The sequence below is a fragment of the Melospiza melodia genome, chromosome Z (genome assembly GCF_035770615.1).
Source record: "Melospiza melodia melodia isolate bMelMel2 chromosome Z, bMelMel2.pri, whole genome shotgun sequence".
NCBI lineage: Eukaryota > Metazoa > Chordata > Aves > Passeriformes > Passerellidae > Melospiza > Melospiza melodia.
In genome coordinates this window covers 65236543-65252982 of record NC_086226.1, presented here as the reverse complement: position 1 = coordinate 65252982, position 16440 = coordinate 65236543, and the positions used below count along the sequence as shown (strand labels likewise).

Here is a 16440-nt window from a genome sequence, read left to right as displayed (position 1 = left end):
GGGGCTTTGCATTCTATTTCACCTAAAGGCACTGATAGCTGCAACAGATGTAAGTAAGGATCTGTCACCATTTTGATAGTGAAACATAAACTCTCTGGAATGCATTGATTCCCAGACTCCCAGGGTTTTTTAAAAAGTGGTACAAATCACTTATCTGGAAGGAGGAATTTATTTTAAACAAGTGTTTAATTCAAGGTCTTGTGCTTTTGGACCGGAGCATCGATTACATAACCAAAGATCAGCTACTGCATACTAAATTTGAAAAAGTAACCACCCATTGAAACAATTGAGACAATGGATAGAGGAAGTAAGGCAAAAAAAAAAAACAAAACTCAAGGTTCCAGATCCACAGAACAAAACATGCCCTCAAAGACACCAGTTGTTATACCCACCTTGAATAAAGCATCAGAAGGCAAATTTCTGAAGGTGCACAAGTGCCTTAAACTAACTAATGCTCTCTCACAAGTGTTTTTCTGTCAAAAGCAGGCCAGTACAGCAAAGTACCAGTATGGAATAGTTGAAACTCTGGGTTACCTGCAGCTGGAGACAAATGGCAGGTACAGAGTCAATCTTGTGAACAAAGGGTGCCAAACTCGCCTCTGGAACAACACTTTCAAGGAAGTTCACACTAGGAAGTTCAAGCCTTGCTCCACAGACCTCCATGACTCTTGCCTTGTCTGGCAAGGAGAGTCTGGGAAAAAAACTGATGGTCTCTACAGGACAGGGCCTGTATTTGAACCACAGCAACTGTTACTCTTGATGAAAATATCCCTGAACAGAAGTTGCTCAAAATACCCTCTTTTTGAAACAAGAGCCCCCCTGAAAGGGGTGAGAATCTGCAGTGGTTCACATGGAGGTGGGAGAGTGAAAACTATCAGTCCCAAGTCCAGCTGTATAGGTGTAATACAGATCAGCCCGTCTTAACCATCAGGAAATTTTATTGAATGCTCTGTGAACTCTGAGTGGTCCCACTGGATCACCCAGAGCCTGGGCATACTCCAGTAAAACAGGCAGAAGAGACCAATAGGTTTAACTCCCATTTCTTCAGTGCTCAATTGGGTTAATAATTGACTGCAGAAAAACACAGTGAACTTTACCAGGGTGGTGGTCTTTCTTCTCTGATGTCTAAAAGATACTATTCCAAGAGCCACATACTCCCAAAATTAGTGTTACAATGCTTGCTGTTGCAATAATCAATAAAAACTCCTCTCCACACATACAGAGGAGCCTGCAGATAAAACAGTCCTGTGAGAGGAACATATTCTATAGCAACATGGTCACCTTTAGGTAGCTGAAAGGGTTTCATATTTGGTATACTGACCTGCTCCTTTCTGATATTGAATTCAAATGAATAGCCGAACAATTCTGCTACATTTACCTTCCAATGGGGAGAGAAGCATGTTTTGAGCCAGGTGTTTATTTGTATATTCTTTTCATGAAAGGATCTGATGCCTGTTCCATCACTGTAAGATGAATCAGTTTCCATGAACCATGAACACAGTGATTTGCTCCCTTCCAATGATCATTTGAAAAAACTAAGGTTTCTTCTTTCTGTACGATTGACAATTCCATTGACTGCACCTGATTTTCATTGTCTCTTTATGATGATGAAAAAAAAAACTTCTCAAGCCTTTTTTTCACTTCCAGAGGCTTCCAAAGCTTCCTAAAGATTGTTTTAACCCTCTACGCATAAGGGTCAGAGACAGAAGCACTCTAAGAACCTGAGTGTGAACTGCTATGATCCACTTCTGTGGCCCAAAAAACAAGGTCCCCAGATGGGCCATACACTCAAGAGCTGGGCTCAGAGATCATTGTGTGTCCCTTTGAACTCAAAATATTCTTTGGTATGGCCATTATATCCCTTTTTACCACTCCTCTCAGACAAAAGGCAAGCATTCTCACCTGTGCCTCACTTTTTCAGTGCGCTTCCCTTCCCTAAAAATGTATTTGGCTTGAGAAGGAGCGCACTTTTAACTTTACCACCAGCAAAAGCAATTGTGGGTTTATGAGCAGACAAAATTTATGTGTGTAGAAAAATGTGTGACACGCTTCAAATCAGAGTAACTGAGCCTTAGGAAAACACAGTCTCTCCCTTTAATTTATTTTCAACTATTTTCAGCAGCAATAGAAAGTAAAATCAGTTCCTTATTTTGCAGCTTGTTGTAAACGCTGCTACTTCTACCACTTTTCCAGCTGGGACAAAGCATCTTGCACCTTTCTTCATGAAAATAATGCTTGAGCAGAATTTCATTTAAATCTTCCCAAAGATTTCATTTGCCTCACAAATCACAGTGGACATAATTTTTGCAAAAGGCTCAGGTAAACTCACATGAAAAAATTCTGTAGGAACATCTATGTGAAAATTGAAGAATCCATAGTCCTGTGCCCTGTCAAAAAAATGTACCGAACATTTTGCATCACAATCAGATACACTGTACTTGACCTAGAAATTAAGCTTTCCAGATTACATTAAGTCAAAGAAGCTGAGGTGTTCTGTAAGGGCTATCAGTAAGAAGTAAGGTTTGATTCAAAATACATTACCTTCATTTTTAGGTGATTCTACCCTACAGACTACCCCTCAGGTTTACTCACCAGAATTTTTTGTTCCTTGCTCACATTTGTTCACATCAAGTCCTGCAGAGATATGGAATCAGCGCAAAGATTCAACTTTGACGTTTAAAGACCTGAAGCTGAGTTAAGGTAGTGATGGTATTTTCCCATAAACCTTGCAAGACCTGATCAAATATACCCACGTGAGTCAAGACAGTGAAAATATAAAGCATCAAATCCAACACAAAGAAGAAGCCCAGTTGCTCACTTTGCTCACTCTAATAAAAAGAGAGAAGAATATGAGGCAACATCCAAAGCAGATGAAGGCCCAAGCTCTCTACTGTTAAAGGAAATAAAATTATACTGCCTCTATCCACTTCTAATGCCCCTCACATATGCTATCCATATCTCATGACTAAGCACTGAGAAAGATGAAAAACACAGATAACTTCTGCTATTATGCCCCTTCCTCTGAGAATCCTCAAGGGGTGTTTGTGGTGGGATCATATTTACTGGATGTGCAAATTTCTACTGAAGATAAAACACACTAAAACAAGAGGAGAGAAAATCAGAAGAGGAAACAATCTTCATTTATGTATGCATTCATTTTAAGAACTTTCCTAAACAGATTATTGTGCATCATTTTTCCACAAACAAGGATTTGGAGAGAACTGGTCATAATGTTTGCCGTGTTGTGACACAGAAAATTAAACTCATATTATTTTCCTCTAATTCTCCACAAAGATCTTACTCAGGAGAGTGTACTTTGCTGACAGAAGCAGCAGCTGCCAGCAGCTCAGAGGCGCAGAATTTTAAGTGTGATAGCTCTAACCATGTAGTCTCAGTCCCGGCCTTGTCAGGACCAACAGAAAGGGGCTTCCTAGGGGCATGTGAGCCACTTAAAACAACTGCAAGGAAGTGACAAGTCATAGATAGAGGACAGTGCTGTCCACTACAGGGGTCAGAAGCCCCATATCTGCTGATCAGATTTATCATTTAGGGAGGTTTGCTGCTTGTGTGGGCCTTTCACTGATAATGCTGGGCAGACGCTACCAAGGCTTATCAGCCTGTCTACTGTGCAGTGGTGCCTTTCCATGTGTGTACCAAAGACAGCACCACGGGCAACCTGAGAATTATCAAATGTAACTAGCAGGCTAGAGGGGAGCTGCTGAAGAGTGTGGACACCCAAGTGGTTTTCTCCACTGTGCCCAAAGAGGACTCAGCAGAAACTGTGCATGAACCACTGGTTGCAGAGCTGCTGCTCATAGCAGACTTTGGAGTCCCACAGCCACAGCAGCCACAGTGAGAATCTGAAGGACATAACCAGGCTCCAAGGAAAGCGAAAGCTGGCAGAGAAAAAGAGATGTTGTTGAGGTAGATAAGTAGATACCTGCTGTATACCATATTAGGGAGGATCAGGTTAAGGTATGCTTCAACATCCTGTATGTACACAGGTTTGTGGAGCCAGATGGGTTTGACCCAAGTGTGCTGAGGCAGGTGAAGGCCAGTGGCATTGTAAGGCCACTCTCAGTGTCCTTTGAAAGGTGGAGGTGAGTGGGAAAAGTTGCAAATTACTCTCAGCCCTGCCTTCTAACCATGTAAGAAGAAGATGAACTACAGCCTCATGCAATCCTTTGGAAAATGTTGGAGAAAATCCTCTTGGAGAGCATTTCCAATAGCATGAAGAATCAGAAGGTGCCCAGGAGTAGTCAGCCTGGATTTCTGAGCAGAAAACCAAAAACTGTTTACAAAACAAATCCAAAACTGTTGAACCTCTCCCTTAGTGACCTGCAGGTTGGGACAGCACAGACTCAAGCAAGTTCAGAGAGCATATAAAAGTGGAAGGAGTGGAAGGTGCAGTAGACAGCTGTGCTGCACTTCAGGGGAACCTCAACAGGTGAAATGCAGAGCTGGACAGGGAGGAATGTGACAAAAAACAGCAAGAGCAATTGCACCATCCTGCAGGTAAGGAGGAGTAGCTCCACGCACTGGCACGTGCTGGGGACTTGTGAAGCTGACAGGCAGCTTTGCAGAGAAGTTCTGTGAGGTCCTGCTGGACAGTGAGCTGAGTTTGAGCCAGCAGCACTGGCCTTCTGCAAAAATGACCAACACCATCCTCAACTGTATTTAGGAGTGCATTAAGAGCAGCTCAGGGGAATCTGTCCTTCCTGTACCCTCAGTGCTGGTGAGGCCATGTGAGGAGTGCCAAGTCCAGTCCTGGGCTCCCAGCAGAGACAAGTTGTAGACAGACTGCAGTGGCCCCAGCACAAGCCCAAAGATCCTGCTCTGAAATAGTGCTACAGCATGTCCAAGAGGCAATTCCTGATACTGCAACTTCACTTCATTGCCCCCCTGCAGCTTGCAGCCACCCTGTCCTAGGGAAGGATGCTACCCAGCCCAAGACAACAAGGGGGATCTGCTGCTTGCCACTGCAGGGCAAACAAGGGGCCATCATCTCCATGCTCTCCTCTGCCTGCAGCTCCTTGAGCACCCCAAGGGTACAGCCTTCCAAAAAGAGAAATAAAATGAGAATGACAACTACTGTCTGTGACAGTGGTCACAGGGGTTTTCAGGTGAAGGAAGAGACAAGAATGTTGATTCTGTTTTCAGAAGGCTTGATTTATTATTTTATTATATATATATTGCATTGTAACTATGCTAAAAAGCAACAGAAGGAAAAGGTTTCTTCAGAAGCTAGCTAAGCTAAGAACAGAATAGAAAAGAATGAATAACAAAGATCTGTGTCTCGGACAGAGAGAGAGCCAGCTCTGCCGTGAGTGGCCACTAAATCAAAACATCTACATAAGACCAATCACGGACCCACCTGTTGCATTCCACAGCAGCAGATAACCATTGTTTACATTTTGTCTCTGAGACCTCTTAGCTTCTCAGAAGGAAAAATCTTAAAGAAAAAGATTTTTCATAAAAGATGTCTGCAACAACTGTCTAGGTTTTATTCTGTAGTTGACAGCTGGCCTCGAGTAGCGGGTGAAGATGTGAAGTGTTGTGTTTCTAAATCCAGCAGGCAAGCTAACACTGCAGGGCTGTGTTTAACTCTGTCTTTCAGGTTAAGCAGCTGTAACACCAGAGTTGCAAAGGCGCTGCAGGCTCTTCCTCTGCCTCCCACACTAATCTGCCTGCTGCTGCCTTTTTCTAGGCTTTGGTGTGAGCAGCGAGACTGCATCCGCCCCTGAGGAGGCACACAGTGCCTGCCCAGGCACGCTCACCAGCACAAGGTTCCTTACAGGACCAGGAGGTCACAGTGCCCTGATGACATGGCAGATGCACAAAGTTCCCAGCACAGTCTTCCTCCAGCAATTTCCACCATTATTTCTCCTTACACTGGCCTAAAATATGCTACAAAAAACATTCAAAATTACATCTCAAATGCAGCCATGAGCATTTCTATGCCCAAAGCTGTAACTGATAAACAAACCACTACAGTGAAAGACAGCTCCAAGGACATGAGCACAGAGAATGGTTCTTCAGATTTTCACCACAGCTATCATGCCCATGGGAATCAGAGCAGTGAACAAAAACAACAAAAGGAGCTTTAAAGAGAGCTTCAGACTTGAGATGGCTTCGGACCACACTTTTTTTTCCCCTGGTGGCTGCAGATGCTCAGCATCATGACAGTAAGCACAATGGGAATTTTGCTTGTATTGTGACGTAGCTGGAGGTTGCAGCTGCTATCCTGTGCTTTTTCTGTGCTGCTTCAGTCTGCTAAATCAAAATCTTGTCTTCAAATAAATAAATTTGGTAATAACACATTAAACCCTCCTCATGTGGAATATCTAAAAGAGCCTGGTCAGAGTTGTACTGCACAAGAGAAGAGCTAGGACTGCAAGACAGCAGCAGACACCTCACCACACAGAATGCATCTCCAGCAGCTGAGTTTACTCAAGGCAACACACACAGTAATTCTGTGTGCAATGGCCACCCCTTTGTGGCATCAAGGGCAACTGGGAACGATGTAAAAAGAAAGGTCCATCTGCATAACTCTGTGTACAGCCCACTCCCTAATGTAAGGCCACAGCTTGACACAAGCAAAAGAGACAGTAGGTGACACTCCTTTCTGCCCATGATTGAGCTTAAGTTTCAGTCTCTTCAAAAATACAATAATAAAACAACAATCGTGCATGTATAAAAATGCAAAACTCTAAATATATTTATTATTCAGTTATATTTGCTTTTCATTGCACAGATTTGCTTTTTATCCCCATGTTCAACAGTTTTTTACAAAGCTTTTAGGAGTTCTGAAACTTAGAATGATCACTCAATACTATTTAGGCACAGATCATGAATGCAAAACTCCATTTCCTCAAGGTTTTTTCCAGTGAAAGATTAGTGGTTGCAGTTAAGCTCCAAATTTAAATACATTTCACAGTCCACGCTTTTACAGGCATATCGTCCAAAAAAGGAGTTTTGATTAAATAGGCTCACCACAGCCTAAATAAAAGCACCTTCTTTTCCATAAATCAACAAAACCCAAGGATAAAAACCATAGTGGCCAACCATTTTCTATGCTAGCCAGTCATAGATTAACAAAGAAACAGTTCTCAAGAGGATGTAAAAATCCCCTGGAAAAATTACTTTACTTTGGAAATAATTTAAATTATTTCGTATTTAAAAAAATAAGCAAAAAAAAAAATGCAGCCAATAAAACACATCTGGTGACAAGGATTTGTCCTAGACATATCCCCTAGTTGATTCCATGATTTCTATGTGCCACAATAGAGGTGCACAGTTACAGGTTAAACAGTGTTTGCTTGCTCTGCCTGGGTTTAAGACATGTCCATAAGGTCCAGCATGGAGCCAGAGAGCTGGTGCTGGAGGGTGAGTGTGGCCACAGGGCTGAGGAAGGCTGAGCAGCCTGGGAGGATGCAGGGGGCTGGACAATGCAGCTGGCAAGAGGGAACCTGCAGCTGTAGGCGGCTGCAGGAATGGGACGAGGTGCTGGCGCCTGGGTGTGAAGGAAGCAGCAGCTGCAGGCATTAAGGACAAGTGATATCCCAGCAACCCTGCAGGGATGTTCATGACTGGCCCTGTGATCTTACTGCTGTTGACACAAATCTTCTAGCACCATTGCTGAAACGCCTGCAGTGGGCTGGGGGTCCAACTCCCTACTCATTCTTTTAAACCTTCCCAGCAAATTCCCCCACTGTCAGCACTGTGGAGCTTTAAATGCTGTTCTCATCTCCGATGACCCCTGGTTGGCTGCAGCTGGTCTTTGGCAGAAGAAGGGAAAGAAGGCCACTAACTCACATGACACAGAGACCCTTCAGCTCCTCTGGCAAGAACTAGCTCACATCATGACCTTTTTAAAGCAAGACATCCAACACCAACTCTCCTTTTCCTATCACAAGAGTGCTGGCCCTTGGCACCCCCAGAGTGGGACTATCCCCAGCACCAGGTCAGGGCAGCCACGGCTTTCCCAAAGCACTGGGGGCTGGGCCAGGCTGTGAGGTGAGAGGGGTGCATAAGGATCACTTTGGAGCTAGAGGTGCCTCTGAAGCTCAGCAGAGTGGACTCCCTGAGCAAGGGGACGGCAGCCACAGGAGCCACATCGCTGGGCCCAGGGCAAGAAAAGAAGCTGGTAGCTGCCTTCAGTCTCCCAGTCTCCTGTCATGTGGAGGAGCCGCAAAACAGGTCATTCCTAGAGCTTAACATGTAACTTCTCCAGGAGCAGAAGAGCAAGATTTTCCAAAGTCTCTCACTAGCATTAATACACAAGCTTCTGACATTGGTGAGCAGGCAAGCAAGGGGAGCCTGAAGAAGCGGAGCAAGTCCATCAAAAACTGTCTGGTGATGATTAGGGAAATGTGACCACCACAAGCCAGGCAAGTCCATGCTGCCTGAAATATCAATTCTACCCCCAGTAAAAAACCTAGGAGGAGTTATCTGCAGGAACTAGAGTCTCCCCCTGTGTCCAGGGGTACAAAGAGCTGTAGGCCAGCAATCCCATTAATCATCTGTGTCCAGGCAGAGGTTTCTGAGCTCCAGCGACAGCTGTTTAATTTGGATATCTCTCTGGATTACCAACTCACGTAGTCGACGGATTTCTTCCTGTTGCCGGTAATACATCTGTAAAAGCTGTAAGAAGGCACACATTTTATTTCCTTTACACTAAAAAAACATAGGTTTAACCTGACAATGCCATCAGAGTTGTTACATCACTTCTGAGAGAAACACCTAAGGAGGAGGCCTTCAACCAGCAGACAACACCAGCAGAGCTCCTGTTGTCCACTAGATTGGGTAGTGACTGCATGTGTTTCACAGGAAGTATTTAGAGTCTAAATTCCTGGGTCTGCCACATCTCCTTCTCTGACCTTGGACAAGTCTTTTTTCCTTCTTCCAGCTGGGACTAGCATTGTCTTTCACTATGCGTGCAGCAGAGCACTCAGCTCTGCAAGGGCTGCTTCTGTAACCTTAGGGTGCCAGCTCAGAAACACCCAGAAAAATATCCTTTTTCACACCACAAGGAAATTCAGATGTGAAAATTCCTGCCCTGTCAAGGTGCGGATGCTAAATTCTTGCAGAGATGAAAGGTAGGGGAAGAAAATTATTCCAGGGTTCCTAAAAGCAAACAAACTGCATGTACTTGAAAATGTCCCTGAGCTGCCAGCAGTGGGAGGCTGACAAATCACCACAGAGATGTACCACTGTGCCAGCTTTGATTACTATACTGAGAGGAGGTTTTCCATTATTAAAGACAGATCATGGACCTGCCAGGATCTTTTCTAGAGGATTTCCCAGGTGCATGCTGCAGCCAGCAGCCAATCTTAACAGCACTGCACTAACAAGTTGACCCTCAGCAGTGAGCTGCAGATGCAGACTCTTTCCCATGTCAGGGTCCACAGTACATCAGGCAGTTAAGACTACATGGATGCACCAGGAGTACACCCACTCCTTTCACAGAAATCTCTGCTGCCTCACCAGGCTTGCTGACTGCAGTTCTCATCAAAGGCTTATCCTGCATAAACCCCAGAACCCTGAGGTCCCAAGAACCTCCTTGTGCCCAGACAGTCACCAGGCAGGTCTGTGCCACAAGAATGCCATGGAAGTGAGAATGCTGACTGCCCCCTCCTTTCCAGACACCCTCAGCTGGGCTGTACTTCTGCTTCCTTGTGGCAGTCAAGGCAGGCAGAGATTTTGCCACCAAAAAGAACAAAGAGCTTGCACTGACTCAGGCCAGAAAAATAAACCCTCCCTGAATTGCCACCGTGTGAATTGCATTCTTTCCTCATCTGGCTTTGAGCCTAGCCTGTAGCCCCAACACTTTACCCTAGACATTCATACCTCACTTTCAGTTTTTGGTGGTGGACACTGAAATATGTCAAAGCCATTGGAGAGGCATGTTTGTTGATTTTCTGGCAGACTCTCTTCCACTTTCAGCCTTTTTCTGCCATGTTCAATCTCTCTTGGCTTCTGCCTGTCCTCCACTGGTATCCTCCCTTGTGGTTCCTGTTGCTGGCTCAGGTCAGTAGCTTCTGTGAGGGGTTCTTGATCAGGAAACTGCGGCTGGGACTTCACCGTTTCAGAGCCCGGTCTCAAGGATACCAAGAGAGGCCCTAGGGAGGGAGGAGACAAGTGAGCACTCCCAAACCACACTTAAAAATCAGCACTAAGCAATTCATTCTAACAACCAGCTCTAACCATTTCATTCAGAGGTAAACATGGAGGCACCTGACCAGAGCAGCTTCCAGAATTTACAGCCAACAAATTATCTTAACTTCCAGCCATATTTACTATGCCTCTCCTTTCCCTTCTTTCCTCTTTCTCGGGCACATAATAGGCCAGAGAGCTGGCAGCAGCTTACCCAAGCCCAGGGGAGCGTCACAAATGACACACAGACAGTCAGAAGGCTAACTGGCATAAGGACTTCCCATCTTTACTGAACTGCTTCTTTTTATACCCTGGTCAATACAGGCGGCCATTTAATACATTTCCCCTGATTGGCTAATTAACAAGACACCCATTTGTAAACAATCTTAAGAGAATAACAGGAAAACAGATACTAGAAAAACACCACCTACAGGCTGTTTTTAATAATTGGCTATAATTGTTTATCTCCAGCTACCTAAAGTCTCTCAGGCCAATTCTGGGAAAACTTATCTAGCTTTCTCACTCTCTGACCAGGCTATCACATCCACAGGGGAGCTGAAGGGCTGGGGAGCTCTCCACGTGCTGACCTTTGTTAATCCCAGCGAGCCATTCTTCTGCTGTCAGGGCCGGTTGGGCTGCTGCAGTCGGGGGGTAGATATCTGCCTGGTATGATTCCGACTGGAAACAAACAGAAGTCCAGAGTAACTATGACAGTGAGATTTTGGCTTAAAGAGGTCATACTGGATCATGGTGGAGAAATGAATTTATTCCCCTTCAGCACAAGGGAGTACCATGAGCACTCACTGGCAGGGACATAAAGTCTTTTCACCTGCTCTGGACCCCTCTGCTCCTCACCTGAACTCAGAAGAATTGTATCTGGAGGCCTAATTTAATTTGTGCTGGTAAGGTCCTCAGACTGGGGGAGGTTAACATAGGCTAATTCAACTCCCATGAAATCATGTTCCTGAAGATGAATACATGGATACAAAGGATGGACAAGTCCCAAATCATCAGCTGACTATCAATTGACAGAAACTGGCCAAGGAGATAAAGCTGGAGGAACACGCCTGGTTGGGAGTTGCAGTGAGCATTAGTTCTGTGTCTCTGAATGCAAGGAACTCATGCCTTCTTTTTATATTCTACTTTCTGGAAGTAGAGAGCACAGTACTGACATTTCCCATGTACCTATGCCCACACAGTCACACAGGAGCTACCTTGGCTAGCTACAGATTCAAGGCCTGTTCCTTTCTGTAATGACACCAGCTCTGAGACTTACTCCTACATCACCCTCAGTGCAACAGGTCATGCCTTACGTGCTGCAGAACAACTACCTGTAACACAACTCCACCCAATGGGTAGGGACCCATAGTTCCTATTTTACCAGGGTGATTCTTCCTCCTTCCACAAGGAGATTGTTATGCCACCCAACACCAGCTCCAACCCCTCTCCCTCTTTTGTCATTATGTCAAAAAGATTCTCTTGGAGAGGTTTACAGACAGCTAGCAGACCTGGCAGCATGTCTTGGAAAGTCAGATATTAAATTGAGTAAACTCCTGAGTAACTCTCGAGTCACCAGATAGGGTTTGTTGGCAGGGCTGCCCCAGAAACAGGCCAGCTACGTCCCCCATGCCAGGAGAGAGAAAATCTCTTGTTCTACCTACTCTCGTGCCCCCAGGAGTCACAGAGATGAGGCAGTGCACCCATTTTTTCACTGATATTTGCCTCAGATAAGACCTGACCTGAGGTCAACTTACCCGTCGAGGCACAATCATGGAGATGGGCTCAATCAGGCTTTTAGTTGGAATCAGTTTGTAGAAACGGAAAATTTCACAAGCTGCCACATCAAGACCTCTCTTTGGCATCATTCCTGGGGGAAGAGCATGAAATAAATGGAGTATAAATCTCCTTAGGAAAGTTAATGTCATCAGCCACATGAAAAGGGTCACCAAGAAATGAAAAACGTCATAGCATCAGCACCACATCAGCATGGTTTGAGGTCTGCATCCAAAACTGGCTCAGTGGCACAAATGACAAGACTAAATAATTTTTTTTCTGTCAGATCGTGTTGTTACATACATGGTTTTATGCTAAGCCTCCTGCTCCTTATTCATTCTAATGGGCTCCAAATAGAGTGAGCAGTATAGAGCAGAGCTGGCAGGTAATGCCACAACATTTGAGTATCAGGATCACTAGGAAGGGATTTCAGGACACCTAAACAACACCAGAATAGCTCTATATGGCTGAAATACCTTCCAGAGAATTATCCTCCCCAGTTCTGTCCCAAAACAGAAATGAGAATGAGAAGGGTGTGAACATCAATTCTGTCCATTTGTGTTTTAGGGGCTGGCACCCAAGGTCTCTAAGTTACCTGATAACCTCAGTGGGTTTCTCTCTCATTAGCTTGTACAGTTCAAAGCTATATCCACATCAATTCCCTTTAAAAAAGAGATTCCCTATGCTTGTAGACCTTGCTTCATGGCACCCAAGCTTAGTTTTCTACTAATATCCAGTGACTTCTTTAAGCAGCAGATTCTACGTGAAGGCCTGTTGCACTTTACATTATAAATTCATCTAAAAGTGAATCTAAACTCCACTCCTCCATACAGTATTTTGTTTTGATAACATGTTAAAGGAACTTTTGTACAATAACCTTAGCAGTATGCTTGATCAGCTCAACAAAGCAGGTTAGGGAAGTAGACTTGATTCACCTTTTAAAAACACCTGTACATTTGCTTTGCATGAAATTATTTTTAAAGAGACTATGACAATGAGAAATAAGGATGTTGTACTGGATTATAAAACTGAGGATTATAAAGTATTATAAAAAAAGGATTATAAACACTGAATAACGAGGAGATCCTTACAGTTACGTTTTAAATAATATATTCCTTTTATTTTTTTTAGGGCAACCTGCAGGCACAAAATTCAGTGCTGCCAAATATCCATACCAATGTTCTCTACAAGCAGGAGTGTGCACAGGTAGTGTGGAGGAGTGTTAATGATCCTAAAAACATGTAGAGGAATATGACTCAGAGTAGACCAGACAAGGTTCAAGAAAGGGTTAACAATAAGGTCTGAGGGCTGAAAGCTAAATTCTGTGACATTAGTTAACCAGTGGGTAGTACACAGACAGGTTAATAAGCAAGGGTCTCCAAGGGAGGAGAGGTGACCTAATCATAAAAGATCTATTTCTAAATAGGAAATGTCAGTAAAAAAGAAGGTAGACAGCAATAAAGACTGAAGGCATTAAGCTGTGAAGCATCTGTTACTACAGAAATCACAGAGTGGGAATGATGGAAATAGAGCTCAAAGACAAAAATCTTGAAACAGATTAACAAACGGCAAGGAGCATTCTCTACTTTTAAATCCAGAATATCCTCCTTTCCACCTTGACTAGGTATGTGAGAGGAGACATAGCACTGACTGGTAAAACTGCCCAGCCCATGCTGGTCAGAAGGGCTCTTTCCAAGCTCTGACCCTGTAATACCACCTGTCATATTTGGATGAGCTATGCCAAGCTGACTATAAGCACCTGCAAACCTGTGTGGAGGTTCTCCATTCTCTTTTCTAAACAGTATTTTGGATATTCCTAGACTCTGGCAGCCTCTAAAATTAAGAAACCACAATCCTCTTGTAACATTAGACATTCTGCCACTCACCAATTCCCTTCTGTGGTAAGTGAGAATGATATTCCATCAGGTAGTTCAGGTATGGTTTCTCAGGGCTTATCTCATAGTACCGTATGTTTCCATCACCCTAAAGGCAAAGAAAATCAACATCAGCCAGACTCTGCTGTTCAGCATAACAATCTAAGAAGAATTCCTGGCCCCAAGAAACCATGCAGGATCAACCACGAAACAAATTCCTACACGGGAAGGTTAGGACCCAGCTGCGTACCTCTCCACAATAAACATGGTACATCTGTAAAGGTGGTAAATGTGGCCTGATGATGAAGAACCCTCTGGCCCCACCCCATCTGCTCATATCCTTAGGTTAACACGCTTCAGAAGCATCTTTGACCTCAGCCTGTCACAACACAGGCTGACAGCAGAATCAAACAGGCCTGCACTTGCTGATGTGGAAAGCACTTACCTTTCCCACCACATAAAGCATGTGTGTGTCAGAGTCATAGACAGGAAACAGTAGTCCCGAGGAGCCATCCAGATCCTCCTCCAGTAAAGGCACAGAAAGGTCATTCTGGGCAGGACACAGGAAAAAGAGTCAGCTGCAATCACCTGTGAGTCACCTCAAGTCCAAGACACCTCACCTGAGCCCCACCTGGCAGTGGCATGTGAGCACAGCTCTGTAATGGCCCACAGCCATGCACGGACTCCTGCAAAGCTCTGTGGGTGAGAAATGGGTGCTTTGTCCCAGTCCTTGTCTGAAGTTCCTACCACTATAACACCTCAGGTATCTGATGGCATTTCAGGGTAGATATGGTAAGAAACACTGCCTGCCTCTACATGGGCCAGACGGCAGGTGAAGGGGCCTTCAGGGTACACCTGCACCAATGGTGTAAAATTCACACTGAATTTTACTCATGTTCTCGCAAAACCTCTAGTCTAGGCAATACTTTCACAACAGTGCACCACCCACAAGAGCTGTCTGCATCAGCCAAGCAATCTCAGCATTGCACAGTGGGAAGGTGCCTGATACAAGGACAGAACCTCCCACTGGCCTTTTGCAGGTAAGCCATGTAGGAGGACACAGCACACCACTCCTTATGCAAAGCTCTCGTGTCTTGTACAAAGCTATCTCTGCACTGCTGAAAGGAGTGATTTTGGGAGGCCTGACAAAGCAGACTCTGGTGTCTTATGGCTGTCCATGTGGTGATTCTCACATAAACATGTACTTAGCATAGGGTTAACACACATTTTCTCTTGCAGAACTGACCAGCTGCAGGCTGCAGTAAGCCAAGGCCTCTGTTTAGATGGTGTGGAAATAGGAAAGAGGCTTGCTGGGGAGGCTCTGTGCCAATCCCTGTTCCTAAGGAGGTTTTACACACCTTGCTTCACAGATCTTTCCACTATGTTTTTAAACCAAGCACGTAAAACCCTGACATGACACCCACGAAGAGTCACAGCACTGCTTAGCATTGTGGAAATCCTTCAGACAGCAGCATAGTGCTTTGTCTCTCACATGTGCAAAGAAGCCATGTCCAAACATAGCCAAAACATAGCAAATTGTAGGCCTGGCCTACCAGCTTTGTCTGGTAACAAAGCATGACAGCACTACAAAGAGACAAAAGATTGTGCTGCATGGTGCTTGATGCACAGAGACATGTTTAGATGCTGACAAAGTAAAAATATCTCACTGCATATAAAATGGCAGATGAGAGCAGCCATCCTGAGAGGAGATCAGATGTCTTGGAAATGACCAATTAAGCACTACCTCAGTAGTCTACTGTCAGGAATCATCAGAAATCAAAAACACCCAACATAATTTTCTTCTTTGAGGGCTTCATCTGTGTATGCTGTGTCTAGAGCTCATTTCTCTTTCCAGGACCAGTTTGCCAGTAAGACCAGTAAGAGCCAGGTTTAGTCAGAGCTACAGTAACTATGAGGTCCTTTGAACAATTTCTTCTTGTAGAGGGCTGCTGTGGTTTAACTCAGTCAGCAACTACGTACCGTGCAGCCATTTGCCTGCTTCCCCTTGGTAGGATGGAGAAGAGAATCAGAGAAAAGTAAACCCATGGTTGAGATTCAAACAGTTAAGTAATTGAAAAAAAAACCAAAAAAAAAAAAAAAAAGAACAATAACAATTGTAATGAAAAGAAAAGGGAGAGAGAGGGATAAAACTCAAGAAAAATAAGTGATGGACAACACAACCACTCACCACTCGCTGACCAATGCCCAACCAGTCCCTGAGTAGCAATCCATGGCTCCTGACCAAGTCCCCCCAGTTGAGCATGACGTTCTATGGTATAGAATATCCCTTTGGCCAGTTCAGATCAGCTGTCCTGGATATCCTCCCTCCCGGTTTCTCGTGCACCTGCACACTGGCAGAGCATGAGACACTGAAAAGTCTTTGACTTAGGGTAAGCACTACTTAGCAACACCCCAAAATGTCAGTGTGCTTTCAACGCTAAATCCAAACCACAACCGTGTGCCAGCTACTAAGAAAATTAATTCTATCCCAGCCAAAACCAGGACATGGGCACATCACTTTGCTCTCTTAGGCTTCTATGTTGAAAACCTCTCCAGAAACTCAGTTATGTCTCACACCAGTAAGACCTATCACCACTCAAGAATCTGACAGATCACTTCTGAATTCCTGTTATAAATT

The 16440-nt window shown here is 44.4% G+C and overlaps 1 protein-coding gene across 3 annotated transcripts in view; it reads right to left on the bottom strand.

Moving 5' to 3' along the window:
• Positions 1 to 6694: 6694 nt before the first annotated feature.
• Positions 6695 to 16440, bottom strand: part of CORO2A (coronin 2A) — a 55686-nt gene continuing 45940 nt past the window's right edge. For all 3 annotated transcript variants that reach the window (XM_063180434.1, XM_063180433.1, XM_063180435.1), the window contains 6 exons: positions 14248 to 14352; positions 13815 to 13911; positions 11910 to 12022; positions 10743 to 10833; positions 9850 to 10121; positions 6695 to 8643 (listed from right to left, as the gene is read on the bottom strand). In XM_063180434.1, coding sequence (XP_063036504.1) covers positions 8515 to 8643; positions 9850 to 10121; positions 10743 to 10833; positions 11910 to 12022; positions 13815 to 13911; positions 14248 to 14352 — 807 coding nt within the window. In that variant the 3' untranslated portion in view covers positions 6695 to 8514. The remainder of the gene's footprint in view (positions 8644 to 9849; positions 10122 to 10742; positions 10834 to 11909; positions 12023 to 13814; positions 13912 to 14247; positions 14353 to 16440) is intronic.